Genomic DNA, 14,925 nt, shown 5'->3' on the forward strand with positions numbered 1-14,925 from the left:
AAAAAAAAAAAAAAATGTAATCACCCGACCTGCATTTTGTACTCAACCTGCAGCCGACCTGCAACCTGCATCTTGTACCCTCCGTGATAGAAATAAATCTTGAGACTCCCGCCTAATGCGGGAGAGTTGACAGCTATGCTACAAGTACAAGACAGTCCAAAAATCTGTTTCTTGTACTGGTATAATGATAAGGCTGACAGGAATACTGTCATAATCATCATAACAGACACTTACCAGCATCCTCCATAGGGTTCCCTTTTGGGATGATGTCTATAATTTTCCCATCATGATCCCTTTTAACTTGCTCACTGTATGGGCCAACATGCCCAAACTTCGGCATCCAGAATCTGTATGACAGAGTCATTAACCAATTATATTATTGCAAAGTGTCTTAATCAAAATACCAAATCAAGTGTAGTTAATCAATATGGATGTCACTAAACTATCAAACTAGAGTAAAATATCTCACATTAAAAATCACTGTACCATCAAACTAGACTAAAATATGTCATTAAAATATATCATAATTAATCTCAAAATTATTAGCTACTAGATATGATACTATATGCAATATTATGTTTAGAGAAAAAGTGAAGACATCTATAATTTATCTAATATGTGATAATTCAATTAAGCAAGTAAATAGGAAAAATATAGTCTATTTTGTTTTCAAATAAGCATTGGATATAAACAAGAATCACAGTATCAGAAAATATCACAATATCGAGAGGTACAGCAAGGGAGAGTTAGATATCTACTTTATGCACACAAAATAGAAAAGAGTAGTGAGTGTTTTGCAATCTTTGAATTGTGTAAAGCATTATAAACATGTTGTACAAGTTTATATGAAATACAATCAGGGCTTAAAATTTAAAAATGACAAAAAAAAAATTGCCCGTCCATCTCTGTTGGAAGAGCCAACTATGAAAATATATAGTAAATAAATAAAATAAAAACCTGGAAAAACATTAACATTTCAATATTAAAAATATTAATATTAATACCTTAATGCTGCTTCCATTCCTTTTATGGAAGGTGGCGCCAGACCCTTGCAGGCGAGACTGCCAATTTTGGTGCCCTTCGGTTCGCCTAAGTATTCTAAAATATAAAAACAAATGAGTAAATTTTTGCAATTACAATATTTAAAATTATTAAGGTTCAAATTATATAAAATCAACACAAACACAAAAGATGTGTGAATAGATCCATTTGGGGAACTGGATATTTCAAAAAGCCTTAATAATTTGAAAAGTAATATGTTCCTTGAACAAGGACCACCACTATATAAAAAGGCTTAGCCACACCCCTTTCGGAAGAATAAAATTCAAATTCAACATTGCATTAATAAATTGAAGTAATTTTTATTGCACATAGGCGGGCTATCCATTGTTAGAAGCTTGGGAAAATAAACCAAGGAAATGAAAAGAAAAGCACTTTAAAATTTGAATTTGGGTTTTACAGTACTTCTTGTTTGTAAACAAAACAAACTTAATGATGTGATATTCGGCTATTTGCAATTTTTCGACAAAGCATCGAGGCAACCTAGGTTCTTTTAAGTTTCTTCCTCTCGTGCCCGTTTGTTTTTCAACTCTCACTCACCTTGGGCACGCTTACCATCGATAAATCAGTGAATACAGACATTTTAAAAACTGTAACCTCCTTTTTATAACACCTCTTTCCTCAGTGCATGTGTAAGAATAATGAGTGACAGTCTTGAGCATTTCCATTATCCTAACCTAATATTTCTATACCAGGACACAGTTTAATAGAGGTTGTTAAACTTTACTAATAATAGCCCTAACTCATTTCAAACTTGTATAATTCTCCCTTCTAACACCAGCCCTCCCTCCCCCTTATCAGCCAGTTTTGAGCTGGCTTGAATCAGTTAGTATCGGAAGCAAATGATAAACGACCTAAATGGCCTAGGGTCTGTAGGGTTAGTGTAGAATCTGTAAGAAATTGGAAGGAACTTCTTATTACCGCATTATTTTACAACAAGAGCCGCCTATAAAATCCGGCGCTCCTGGTATTAGCCTAGATTAACAGGGATGGTCTAGCAGGGCAGTACGTTTATCTAGGATATAGATTGAATCTATAGTTATTTCATCTAAATAAGGTAAACTTAAAATCATGAAAGAGCGGCTTTAGGGCAAGTAAAACTTTAAACTTTGCCCGGCGAAGCAAATTTCCCTTTCGTAAACGGTCGTTGCCAATTATAACGGTCGTTGTCATTCCTGAGAACGGCCGTTGCCATTTTTAACCGTCGATGCCAAATCGAAAACCAACCGAACCGACGACTTCCTTCGTGACTAGTTCGAGAGTGATTTTCACTCAAGAGTGCTGTATGACGTCATTACCTGGCACTCTGTTTACAAGATGGCGGATCAGTCCACGTGCGCGAGTGCTGGACCAAAACCATCCCATTCTTCTGCAGACAAAAGATCTATCAAGAAGCCAACAGGGTGGAACTCTTTTTTTCAATCAGTTGCGGTGAGTTTTTGGTATATTTCCTGAAAAAAAAAATGGCGCATTTTGACACGAGAAAGAACCAGAATACTTCGTGCTATTGCAGTAATAAATGCAGGCATCGTTTTATATTTTTTTTCTGTATAACAGCCAGATGTCACGGAACAACTCGGAGATTCGGAGATTGGGCAGGTTTCCAAAGTCGTTGGGGCTATGTGGAAGCAATTGTCTGCTGATGTACGAAAGGTTGGATTATTTCCATCACGAGCTTTTATATTTCTTTACTTTAGAAAAACATTCGTAATATCAATAGAAACAAAGATCTTCCCCAAATTTGCGAATATTTGGCTAACTTTTGTGCCCCATCACCATTGGCTTTTTATCAATAGACTAGAGAAAAATACAAGCCTTAGAGTATCCAGATTTCCAAATATGTTTTGGTCCTTGTCCAGTAGATGTAGGATCTTGATCTAACCTTATCAGATATGTAATTTGTGACATGCCAAGAGGGTTACTGCTTGGAATTTAATAGCCCCTTACTTTTTTTTGGGAATTTCGCATTTTTTTAAAATCCTTCTAATTAATTCATGTTTCTCCCCATTCCCCTTTGGATTTCACTGGTGTTGGTGGTGCACATTTTAAAATAGAATAGCCCATATCAACTCAAGCCTAAGTACATTTATCTAACCTCAAATGTAGAATTTAGGGTCAAAAAGATTGTCAAAATATATACATAAATAATATCTTGCTTTGATTATATATATAGGACTGGAAAGATAAAGCACAATGCCAAAGAGAAGAACTTGATATGGGCATTGCAGAAGAGGAAAAGTGTCCATCCTGCAACACCACATTCAAGAGGAAGAAGGACATGAAGTACCATAAAAAAGGCTGCCATGAGTGTATTTGTGAAATATGTCATAAGCAATTTAATCATGAGCAAAAACTGAAGAGACATAAAAACAAAGAGCACAATGCAACATATAAATGTGGTACATGTCAAAAGAGTTTCGCAGAGAAAAGAAATCTCAAGAGACATGAAAGTACCCATTGAAATAAATGAGTTATTCCAGAAAGGAACATTTTATATCATTTTAACATTGCTGACCCTAATAAATGTGGTACTGTATCACTATGTATTAAACAAACAGAAAAACAAAACAAAATAATAATATACCATTTATTAAAAACTCATTACAGTGATAAAAGGCCTACCAAATTACTGAGCTGTTTACAGGACTAATAATAAGATAATGATTATATACTGTAAGCTAAGAATATATTAATGTAATAAAATTGTGTGTGCTTTTTCTTGCAATATATATATATATATATATATATATATATATATATATATATATATATATATATATATATATATATATATATATATTATTGTTTATTTATGATGATGCAACCCAATCTTTCACCAGTTTCTTACATCAATTCTGTGAACTCTTGCTAACGATTTCTAACTGCTAAACTGTCTTCTGTAAATCAAAACCCCTGAAGCTCATTCACCAACACTTAATTATTTAATGGCTTCCAATCATACCATCTCACCGCAAGCATAGAGTACAAAATGTAATTCTGTTATAAATTCAAAGTTCAAATGATGGAAGCTGGTTTGCAGTTCAGCAATTGGAAATAGTTGGCAAGAGTGCAAAATTGGTTCAATGACAACAATTATATATATACTTTACTTTAAGTTTGCTGCTTCGCTACTGTAATGTTTATAAAAGAACAAGTCTAACAACAAAAATATTGAACATTGTATACCTTTGATGCATTCCATCAAACATACTTACAGGATTTTATAAAATTTCCCTAGGATTTCTCTTTCTTTGTTGTTTTCTTTTGAATGTGCTTTGTCTTAGATTTCATAGTGTGGGACCCTGACTTTTTGCTGCTATTGACATTTGCCTGTACTACTTTTGCCAAATCATGGCTGCGCTTCCTCTTCGACGTTGGTTCTTGAAGTTGTACTGGACGCCCTTTTGAAACAGCCTGACGGCTTCCACTACCACACTTTCGCTTCCTGTTTGGCTGAACACGGATTTTTTTTCCACTTCCAGTTTTCTTCAGTTCATTAGACCCGAAAGAGAAAAGGGCACTCACCAAATTTGAATTCATAGACCTTGTCGCTGTTAAGGTTGTTACTCTTTTGGAGAACTTTATTATTCCTTTAGCCAAATTAAGATCCCCAGAGCTTTGGAGGTTTTGAATAATTTGGTCACAAGAGCTTCTCATCAATTGTTGAGCATTTGCAATAATAGATTTATCCTCATCATGAATTTCTTCACCAGTCGTGTAGTTTGGTTCTTGATCCCTGTTAATGGATTTCTCAATGACAGTGCCACACTCATTAGGTCCACAAGGTTGCAATGTAATCTGTTCAGCCTCAGTTGAGCGCAATGGCATATAGTAACTAAGAGGAAGTGTCTCTCCTATAGCCAACCAGGCTAATTTCTGTCTCTCACGGGGATTGTTTACTGGGACAAAATTAACACAGTCTGCCAGCTTGGACACCCAAAGGACATACTGGTGTTTGCATGGGCTCCCATCTTTGCCAATGCCACAGGTACACATTCCAATAGTCATGTCTACTGTATGGCTGAAAAAAAGAAAAACTATTGGGATATATCCTCTAGAAAAGATTTTTTTCTGGGAACATTGTCAACCACCAAATTCCATACAACACGATTATCTCTATTTAAACCATGCTACGTACAGAATATGTAACAGAAAATCGAAATGCATGAATGGCATTGTATATTGCATCATGCACTGCTCCTAAAATATAATCATTAATTTTGCTCTTTATTTTCTGTGGCGTACTGTGGTATACTGCAAAATATCCCACTTCTCACTTGTATTTTCTTTTAAGTGATGCATGGCATATTCTGCAGTATGCCACTCAAAAGTATTGTATAACGAGTAAATGTACAGAAAATATACTGACCTTTGACTGCCATCTGAAGAGCTTCCAACTTTGAAAGTATTATTACCAAAACTTTCAACAGAAGAAAGGTAGCCATCAAGTTCTTTTCTATCTGGGACATTAAACCCAAAGCTTCCTTTCCCTTTCCCTTTCCCTTTCCCCATGAATCGATGTCTATAAGTGCCATCAAAACTCCCATCAGCAATACTGAGGAGTTTATTCTTGTAGTGGTCTTCTAAATCAATTGTAAGCTTGTCCAGAAGCCCAACAACATTGTACTCTTTTGTTCGCCGCAGAATTATATCTTTCAGAACCAGAAACTGAGCCTCAGCAAAATTGTTTGTGTGGTTCCCTCTAACAGGCAGTTCTTTTCTAAAGCATAGAGCAAAAGATTCTTTGTCATTGTAAAGTTTTTGTAAATAGCTTACTAAAGTGGGGTTTTCCATGCAATGGTCATCATTTAAAAGTTCACTAAAGCTGTTCTCAAATTCTTGTTCTGTCTCTGCATATAGTGATTTCTTGAAAAGGTTGAGAATGAATGGTCTATCAGCAAGGTTGACATTGTTTTTGCTTTCATGAAGCCACCTCCAAAGTTGTTGGAGCATGTGAAATGTGCATAGAAGTAAGGTGGATAGGGGCCAAATAGACTTCAGAGCATTTCGTTCCTCTTTACAGTTATCGGTAAGTATGACTTTTGGTCCATTTTCCTTTCCACGACCATTGAATGCATATTCAGGTAAGCACGAGCAGAGCATTTTAAAGCCCTGCTTTAATGTGGACTCTCGCTCATCACTAGCTATCAGAATACCAAGTGGAAGTGCCCCTGAAACATTATGTGTGCACATAACAAACACTTTAAGATTGTGCTCCTCAGTGTTAGAAGTAGCATCCACAAACACCATTTCTCCAGACTGCTGAACTTCATTGTGTACACGCTTCATAAGGGGTGTAACAATAGCAACCAAAAGAGGTTTGTCCTCCCCCCCGTACACTTGGTGGTGAGTGGTAGCATCAGGGTTATCTTTGCTATATTGTTCAAGCCTTTCAGCCAGTCTCTGGTACATCATAACCCCTTGTCCTCCATACCTATCCTTGCCATATTGTGTGTAAAGGTAGCTAAAGTCCCTTCTTCTTGGCACAACTGCTCGATTAGCCTTCTTTCGATGAAATTCCAAATCGTCATTACATGATTGCTTGAGCTCTTTCAAGTATTGTTGTCTTGCAGTTGCTGGTGTATGCACACTTTCATACATTTTCAATACTCTTTCTGTACACTCAGGAGTCAGGTCCAGAAAGTTTGATGCCTCCAAAGTTTCAAGGGAGTGGTTGTGCTCCCACTCAATATCCAACGAGCAGCACCCCTTGTTGTCCAATTTGACAATCATCTGGAAGGGACAGTTGGTGTTTTTCACTCTAGCAGAAGGATTGATATGTAATTTTTTCTGTGGGTCCTTACTTGGGCTCCAGTTGCGAGTATTATGCTGACACCTATAATAATTCTGAAGCACGTAGCCACTCGTGGGGTTTTTCTTTGTCTTGAGCTTGATGGAAACGTTATTAATGACTTCGTACTCAGATATCCATAGCTCCAGGTTTTCTTCTGTAATATCTTCAGTCAACACGTGGGCCTTGAAGTTCTCTCTATTTCCTGAAATTGACTTCAGGTAGTAAAAAGAATCATCTGGGAGCGAGGCCAAAAAATACTCATCTGTAATTTCGGATAATTCAAACGATCTCTTTTTCGAATGCACTTCTTTTATAGCTGAAGATATTAGATCTTTGAGAAAATCGGGTTTGTCCGCCATCTTGAGCCATCCAAGTAATGACGTCATACAACACTCTTGAGCGAAAATCACTCTCGAACTAGTCACGAAGGAAGTCGTCGGTTCGGTTGGTTTTCGATTTGGCATCGACGGTTTAAAATGGCAACGACGGTTCTCAGGAATAACAACGACCGTTATAATTGGCAACGACCGTTTACGAAAGGGAAATTTGCCCCGGCGAACGCGGTGAGGAAAATTTCACGCGTGCAGACGCCGATCGAAGTTACGTGTCACGAACAACTGAGACGTACGAGTCCTTGGCAAATTCGTCCTGCCTATGGCTTTGCCCCAAGTGTGACGCTTCCAATTTCTCTGAGACTCTGTTAAGCGCTTCAACATTGGAGCTCTCAAACTCCTTCAATTTTCTTCCAAGTCAAACTTCGTCCCCAGTTGCTAAAACTACACCAAGAAATTCCTCTACGAGTTCTGTGTTGGAACATGCTCGCAAGAGCTCACGACCACGCCATAAACAAGGCCTGAAGGTATTTAACATCAACTTCCAGAGCCTAAAGAATAAGAACTGTGAATTTCAAGCTTTCCTAGCAACTGAGAGTCCAGATATAGTAATTGGAACTGAGACCTGGTTGAATCCCAGTGTTAAAACCTGTGAATTCTTCCCTTCTAATTACTCAGTATTTCGGAAGGATAGACCGGATGGATATGGGGGAGTTCTATTAGCAGTCAAGGATCTCAGCTGTCATGAGCTTTACGAACTTAACTCAGACTGCGAAACAGTTTGGATTAAAGTCTCTATTAACAGAAGGAAACATGTATATATTGGAGCTTTTTACAACCCTGACAGTTCTTGCGAGGCACTTGATGAGTTAGACCGCTCCCTTTCAAAGCTACAGAGGATGTCTGGAAATTCAGTTATATATCTCGGAGGTGATTTCAACCTTGGAGGAGACATATGCTGGGAAACAAACACCATTGCAAGAGGAAGCCGTCACGTCACAGCTTGCGAGAAGCTACTGGAGATGTGCAGCATTTATAGTTTGGAGCAAGTGGTAGATAAGCCTACCCGTGGTGATAAGATCCTTGACCTGCTCTTTACAACAAATAGCACCCTTGTTGACTCAGTACATGTCAAACCTGCAATGGGAGACCATGGATGTGTGGAGATACAAACCTTAGTTACACCAAAGCTGGCACGCCCGATCAGGAGGAAGATCTTTCTGTATTCAAAAGGGAACTTTGTTGACATGAAAAGGGACCTACTAGAGTTTAGCTCTGTTTATTTCACAAACTTCACTGTTCGATCATTGCAGGAAAACTGGGACATGTTAAAAGGAAAACTTTCTTCTCTTATGGAGGAATATATCCCTGCTAAAATGTCCTCAAGTAGGTACAATCTCCCTTGGTTTACTCACAATCTAAAAAAACTCAAAAGAAAAGTCCAAAGATTGTATAACACCCAGAAACGTACAGGTTTGGAAAGTGACAAAAGGAAATTTAGACAAACTCGGAAAGCCTATAGATATAAGCTAAATAAATCATATGGAGATTATATAAATAATTTGCTAGGGTCCTCTCAAAGAGAACAACCTAAGAAATGTTGGAGATTTGTGAAATCAAAAAGGCAAGATAACATGGGTATTAACCTACTTCATAACCAGCATAATATTGCTGTTTCAAATAGCCTAGACAAAGCAAATGTCCTCAATGGTTATTTTTTCTCTATTTTTACTAAAGAGGACTCTAGTACAGCACCAAGCTTAAATCCAAATTCATCAAGCCCAGAAATGGGTAAAATCATAGTCACCTCAAATGGTGTTCAGAAGCTTTTGAATTCAATTGATTCAAATAAGGCTGGGGGGCCTGATAAATTGCCAACTCGTATTTTAAAGGAATTATCCCAAGAGTTGGCACCCCTATATACACAACTTTTCCAACAGTCCTTAGATCAGGGAAAATTACCCATGGACTGGAAAATTGCCAATGTAGTACCAATTTTTAAAAAAGGCAAAAGATCATCACCAAATAACTATCGACCCGTTTCCCTTACATCTGTTACTTGCAAAATTTTGGAGCATGTAATATGCCACCATGTTTGGCAACATTTGGAGCAGCATGGCATACTTAGCGATTTTCAACATGGTTTCCGTAAAAGGAGGAACTGTGAAACACAATTAATTATAACATGCCATGACTTAGTAAGCGCCATAAATCAAGGGAAACGGGTTGATGCTTTTATCTTAGATTTTTCAAAGGCCTTTGACCGAGTGCCGCATAGACGACTTCTTTACAAATTAAGCTATTATGGCATCAGGGGTAGCTTGCTGACCTGGATGGAAGATTTCCTCACCCAGAGATCACAGTGTGTAACACTAGAGGGTGCAACATCCAGTCAATGCTCTGTTACCTCTGGTGTACCACAAGGAACAGTTTTAGGACCACTTTTGTTCCTGCTTTTTGTAAATGATCTCCCTCTAAATATCTCGTCAACTATTAGGCTTTTTGCAGATGACTGCCTTTTATATCGCACTATTGATGGCTCAAATGACAGCCTAGCTTTACAAAACAATCTTGATGCTCTAAATAGATGGGAGAGGGATTGGCAAATGGCCTTTAATGTGGAGAAATGCCACACTATGTGCTTCTCCACAAGCAGAGCGAAAATTCCAGACCATCCCTATATACTTAACAACAGGATTCTAGAGAGGGTTTACCATCACTCCTATCTAGGAGTACTACTCTCAGGGGATTTAAAATGGGATAAACACATCGCACAAATTACATCTAGTGCAAATCAGACCCTTGGGGTCATTAGAAGAAATTTTAGAACAGCCTCGGTAGACTGCAAGTCTAAACTCTATTGCAGTCTAGTTAGACCGAAGCTTGAATACGCAAACTCTGCCTGGTACCCGCATCTCCAAAAGGATAAACACCGCCTTGATATGGTGCAGAGGACTGCAGCCAGAGTTTGCTATAATAATTATTTGAGGGAGCCAGGGGTCGTAACAAACATGCTAAGAGAGCTGGAGTGGCCATCCCTTGAGGGCAGACGGACTCTCTCTCGAATGTCCATGTTCCATCAGGTTGTTTATGGAACTGTGGACATTGAGAGAGAGCCCTTCTTGGTTCCGATGGACCGGCCTTCAAGGAATGGCAACTCCAAGCGCTTCCATATAACACATTCCAAGTGCAACCAGCATGCAAATAGCTTTTTCCCGTGGTCTATAAAATTTTGGAACAATTTACCAGGTTCAATTACCGACATAAAAGAAAAGGGCAAATTCAAAGAGAAGCTTCAGCAGCATTTAATTGATAATGGCCAGTGGTTCTAGTATTCAAGTTATAAATTAATTAAGCTAAATTATTTAATTGAATTACTTTATTGAAAATTATTTTATAAATTTATTTTACAAATTATGAATATATTGTACTGTATAAGTTATGTAAATTATTCCAGATCTGTATATTTTTACCTTGTATTTATTTATACTGATGTGATACCGACATGGTTTTATCAGTTAATAAAGTAGATGTAGAAAATCATCTCCTGCTTGAAGCAACTGTGTCAAAATTATGTCCTGCTTGAAGCAACTGTGACATAATTATCTCCTGCTTCAATTGTGCGTTTTTGGCCTTGCGAGGCAGTAAGCAGAGTGAATACGTGAAATTTTCCTCAACATGTGCGCCGGTCTTGAGACTTTACGTACGTAAGTTATTAGATCGTTCTTTTTTAGTCTCATTTACAGTATTTAGATAGAGCATCATACTTTACACTTACCGAGAAAGGTCTTGATAGTAGCCGCCCTAAATGGACGGCTATTTTCACCAAAAAGAATAGCCGTGTCCTTCTCTCGTATGGCGAATTTCTCCATCTGAATGAGACGGAGTTCATATAGACGAGCTGTGCTCTCTACATGAACTGCCGTCTCATTCTTGGTGGCCAAGCGAGACCCTGCCGATACGTTCTCACTCTCAAACTCGCTGAGATCCTCAGAGAGTCCCGCACTCTCAATATAACGCAGAACATTACTGCTTCTCATTTTGGGAGCCATGTTGAAGCTTAGATAAGAGCAGGGAAGTGGTGTTAGAGAATGAATGAGGTATTTTCAACGGCGTGATTCAATGACGTAATGCGAGCTGGCTCTCCTATTGGCTGAAAATGGTATGAATTCCGTATGAATCGTACGAACCAGAAACCTTCAAATAATCGTTCAATATGATTCGAGGAGGCCTCCTTCAAGAATTCTTTCCCCCTCTGGAAGTGAAAAGCTTAGTTTTAATCCCCCAAACCGGCACTGTGACCCCCCCCCCCTTTCTCAATGTTTCCAATTTTCTCCGTGGGATTAATCAAAATCAATAAGAAATATAATTTATTCAAGTTCTAAAATAAGTTTTCTGATGTCTGGTTTGATGGTTGGCTTCATTTTGAAGTGTTTAAAGAATTAAAGCCTCTTTCCGTTGTAGCTGTTCTTGAAGAGCGTCACATACCAAAAAGAATAGCTTTGCGATTCCAGAAAGATCTAACCCAAAAGGTGTGAGTTTTTGGAGGCCTCCTGCACCAACTAAATTTTCATCCCCTGGAAGTGACTTTTGAGCTGATGATGATGAGGATGATGATGATGATTAGAATATTCAGCAGTACACAGTAACCCATACGGCTTAAATATTTGTCAATATTGATCAGTGCGGAACATTACCATTTTTGGTTATATTTGATAAACAATCTGATTAACCAATTAGAGATGAGTATTACTATGCCCAGTCTCACGCGGACACGCCTCAACTCAGAGTGGAAAAACAAAATGGCGGTTCCGTTGAATCGGGAAAATCATGTTGAACGCCGCTTTTTAACTCTCTGCTAGCAGTGATTTCTTCTTATCTGTTTAAGCAGGGATTTCACCGACTCAGTGCGTCATATATACCCTATTTGTGTTGTTTCTCATCGGCAACAGACCTCATTTGCAGGGTTATTTTTACGACTTCACCGAATCGTACTGTAATGAACGCGGAAGGGTAAGCCACTGCTAGCAGGCTATAACATTGATCACCAATTATCTAGTTGTACGTTTCATCAAGTCAAACAAATGCACAAAATTTCCCTGGATTTATCTTGCTTTCGCACTCGGAATGAAGACACTCCAAGAAACATTTTAGCTGGGATATTGAAACTAAAATGAATCTTATACAGAATGGCAGCGAGTCTCATTAAAAAAAATGAAGCTAAATCGTATACAGATTGGCCGCGAGTCACTGTTTATTGTATGCAATTTAAAGACACTACATGAAAGTACTGTTTAAATGTTTATATTTGATCCTGGAATAAATAGATTTGCTATGATCAGTAAATCTCAGGGATAGCAGTCATTATTCATTGCTGCATTAGTTTGCTATTACTCGTTGTAAAAAAAATCCTTACCACAAATGCTCACATTATGGCTTTTTTTATAAATGGATTCTAGAGGGGGCACTTGTTTGAGGGGCTATGTAATGTGCTTATTCAATGAGGGGTGTATGTATACCTCAGTGTCAGAACCATCCCCAAAGGACTTCATTGTATCCAGCTCTGTTTTCATCATGATTCATTTTATTAAAAAACGGGAGTTTTGTGACACAAATCGTGCTTAATACACAGGTTCTAACACCAAGTTAGAGCCATTGAGGGTGTATTTCATTGTGTGTGCAGACAAATGGAAAAAGGCATAAAGTGTAAAATAGGGTGAGGAAAAGGCATGGTAAGGGCAAAGGGGTGGTGACTAAGGGTATGTCTAATTGGGGGTGCTGACACAGGTTGTGAAGATGAAGGAAACTTGTACCATGTTTGATTACTAGGCCTTGGAGATAATAGGAGAATGGGAGTATAGTCATACCCTGGGTACCAGAGGCTCCAAGCTTCACTAGAGCAGATATCATATGGAAAATATCTATTCATATTTGGTGATACTTCAGGCTTATTTTTTTTTTCTCGCCAGTCTCTATTATATGCGCAAAGAGTCTTTTTTTATATATAAAAAGGGAATTTAATTAATTTGATTTGATAGGCTAGTCTGAGTGTTGAAGCTCCCCTTTAAAACTATAGTGATATTAAGAATTTATATGTTTGGGGTATATAGGTTTGAGTAATTGTTTGGGAGGTAAGTTTCTATACTTGGTATATTTTATGTATAGAACTCAGGTTTGGGTATTTTTTTTTTTTTGGGGGGGGGGGGCTAATTTGACAAAAAGTCCTTATCGCAAATGCTTATTTTAGCATATTATGCCCTTCTTTTTACCCCTCTTGTACCAGGTTTTATTACTAGGCCTTGGAGATTCTAGGAGTATGATTGTGCAGTCATGGATATCATACTGTATGTAAAATAAATATTTATATTTGGTGATACTTCAGGAGCATTTTTTATCTCAGTGCCTATTGCACAGAGTTTGTTTGTTGTCTTTTTTATAAAAATGGAATAAAATTGATTTTATTTAATAAGCAAATCTGAGAGTTGAAGCTCCCTTATAGCAAGATTTTGTATGCTTGGGCTATAGAATATAGGTTTGGTTATTTATTTGGGAGGTAACTTTCTATGCTTGGTATATTTTATGTATAGAACTCAGGTTTGGGTATTTTTGAGGATGAGTAGGGGGGGCTAATTCATCAAAAAGTTCTTATCGCAAATGCTTATTTTTACATATTATGCCCCTCTAGCATTAGATTTTAGAGGGGGCACTGGTTTGAGTGGCTATGTAATGCGCTTACTCAATGAGGGCTATTTTATGGTGTGTGCAGACAAATAGGAAAAGGCATAGAGTGTAAAATTAAAGGTTGAGAAATGCATGGTAAGGGGAGTGAGGTTGTGATGACTGAGGGCATGTCACATGTGGTGTGCTCACACAAGGTGCGAAGACAAGGAAGTAAAATTGTACCGGGTTTGCTGAGTAGGGCCTTGGAGGTGAGGGGGATAGAGTTTTTTTTTTTTTTTTTTATAAAAGGGAATAAAAATAAATTAAATTTGATAAGCAAATTTTCCTTCTAAACCTTTTGTACGGGACTGGCAAGTTTCAAGCTTTTGTATGATTTACGAATAGAACTCAGATTTGGGTTACTTTTTTGGGGGGAAGGGGGGGGGGCTATCTATTCTTGGTGGAGTTTTGGGCATAGAGTTCAGATGCAGGTATATTCTTAGGGGTGGCGCGGTTCCATTCTTTTGGGGGCATAAAATGTTCGTATCTGTCGGAACCAACAATCATGTTTACAGCTAGAGTGCCCCCCCCCCCCCCCCATGTTGTTGTGGTGGTCGCAGGGCAAGACATTTAGCTAAAGAATGATAAGAAGCGAACCCCCGAGAGACAAGGGTAGGGTAAAATGCTTTTCGGCTAAATGTTGACACGAATTTCCATACCTATTCTTCGGCGATTTTTCCCTGTTGTATAGACAGGGCCTTGACTCGCACTTTCGTCCTCACAATTCAACCTCCGCTCTTCTCAACTTTCACCATACCCTGTGGGCACTCGTTTCGGCTTGTGGTGAAAATTGTTTTTGTATGCCATGATCCTCATTTATCCTAGTATTTCTCTTTTTCTAAACGTAAACATTACGAAAAGAGTTCGATTTTACGGCAGTCTCCAATAAAAGCGCTCAATTTGAAAAGGTTTCCCAACTGATATTTTACTTTATAGCACAGGAACTCATCAATCAAATATCAAACTTGGTATAGAGCAGGATATTTTGCTGTTTTGATCGATTTTTGCGTTGCGACGTCT

General features: G+C 38.1%; 3 protein-coding genes across 6 annotated transcripts; 1 reads left to right on the forward strand and 2 right to left on the reverse strand.

Annotated features, from left to right (window-relative positions):
- Positions 1-34: 34 nt before the first annotated feature.
- LOC125573650 lies at positions 35-11,234 on the reverse strand. 2 transcript variants are annotated; one of them, XM_048734313.1, is made up of 2 exons: positions 10,964-11,234; positions 35-347 (listed from the first exon to the last, which is right to left on the reverse strand). In XM_048734313.1, exons 1-2 carry the CDS (start codon positions 11,223-11,225, stop codon positions 271-273), a joined length of 339 nt encoding a protein of 112 aa, XP_048590270.1. In that variant the 5' UTR covers positions 11,226-11,234; the 3' UTR covers positions 35-270. The 2 variants fall into 2 exon arrangements, with proteins under 2 accessions (XP_048590270.1, XP_048590269.1); XM_048734312.1 differs by lacking the exon at positions 35-347 and adding an exon at positions 998-1,098.
- On the forward strand, positions 2,370-3,784 carry LOC116618844 (zinc finger protein 564-like). Of its 2 annotated transcripts, none has more exons than XM_032382967.2 (3): positions 2,370-2,490; positions 2,617-2,712; positions 3,233-3,784. In XM_032382967.2, exons 1-3 carry the CDS (start codon positions 2,377-2,379, stop codon positions 3,518-3,520), a joined length of 498 nt encoding a protein of 165 aa, XP_032238858.1. In that variant the 5' UTR covers positions 2,370-2,376; the 3' UTR covers positions 3,521-3,784. The 2 variants fall into 2 exon arrangements, with proteins under 2 accessions (XP_032238858.1, XP_032238859.1); XM_032382968.2 differs by having other exon boundaries at positions 2,617-2,703.
- Positions 2,415-7,438, reverse strand: LOC116609810. 2 transcript variants are annotated; one of them, XM_048734310.1, is made up of 2 exons: positions 5,429-7,332; positions 2,415-2,510 (listed from the first exon to the last, which is right to left on the reverse strand). In XM_048734310.1, exons 1-2 carry the CDS (start codon positions 7,315-7,317, stop codon positions 2,447-2,449), a joined length of 1,953 nt encoding a protein of 650 aa, XP_048590267.1. In that variant the 5' UTR covers positions 7,318-7,332; the 3' UTR covers positions 2,415-2,446. The 2 variants fall into 2 exon arrangements, with proteins under 2 accessions (XP_048590267.1, XP_032226487.2); XM_032370596.2 differs by lacking the exon at positions 2,415-2,510 and adding an exon at positions 3,873-5,080 and having other exon boundaries at positions 5,429-7,438.
- Positions 11,235-14,925: the final 3,691 nt, after the last annotated feature.

The sequence above is a fragment of the Nematostella vectensis genome, chromosome 11 (genome assembly GCF_932526225.1).
Source record: "Nematostella vectensis chromosome 11, jaNemVect1.1, whole genome shotgun sequence".
In the NCBI taxonomy this organism is placed as follows: Eukaryota; Metazoa; Cnidaria; class Anthozoa; order Actiniaria; family Edwardsiidae; genus Nematostella; species Nematostella vectensis.

Excerpts from the sequence above, each read along its gene's own strand:
- LOC116618844 (XM_032382967.2), top strand. The coding sequence starts at position 2,377 with ATGGCGGATCAGTCCACGTGCGCGAGTGCTGGACCAAAACCATCCCAT. Across the intron at positions 2,491-2,616 it reads CTTTTTTTCAATCAGTTGCG|CCAGATGTCACGGAACAACT; the intron begins GTGAGTTTTTGG and ends TCTGTATAACAG. Across the intron at positions 2,713-3,232 it reads TGTCTGCTGATGTACGAAAG|GACTGGAAAGATAAAGCACA; the intron begins GTTGGATTATTT and ends TTATATATATAG.
- LOC116609810 (XM_032370596.2), bottom strand. The coding sequence starts at position 7,317 with ATGCCAAATCGAAAACCAACCGAACCGACGACTTCCTTCGTGACTAGT. Across the intron at positions 5,081-5,428 it reads TCTTCAGATGGCAGTCAAAG|CCATACAGTAGACATGACTA; the intron begins GTCAGTATATTT and ends TCTTTTTTTCAG.
- LOC125573650 (XM_048734312.1), bottom strand. The coding sequence starts at position 11,225 with ATGAGAAGCAGTAATGTTCTGCGTTATATTGAGAGTGCGGGACTCTCT. Across the intron at positions 1,099-10,963 it reads TACTATCAAGACCTTTCTCG|AATACTTAGGCGAACCGAAG; the intron begins GTAAGTGTAAAG and ends TTTATATTTTAG.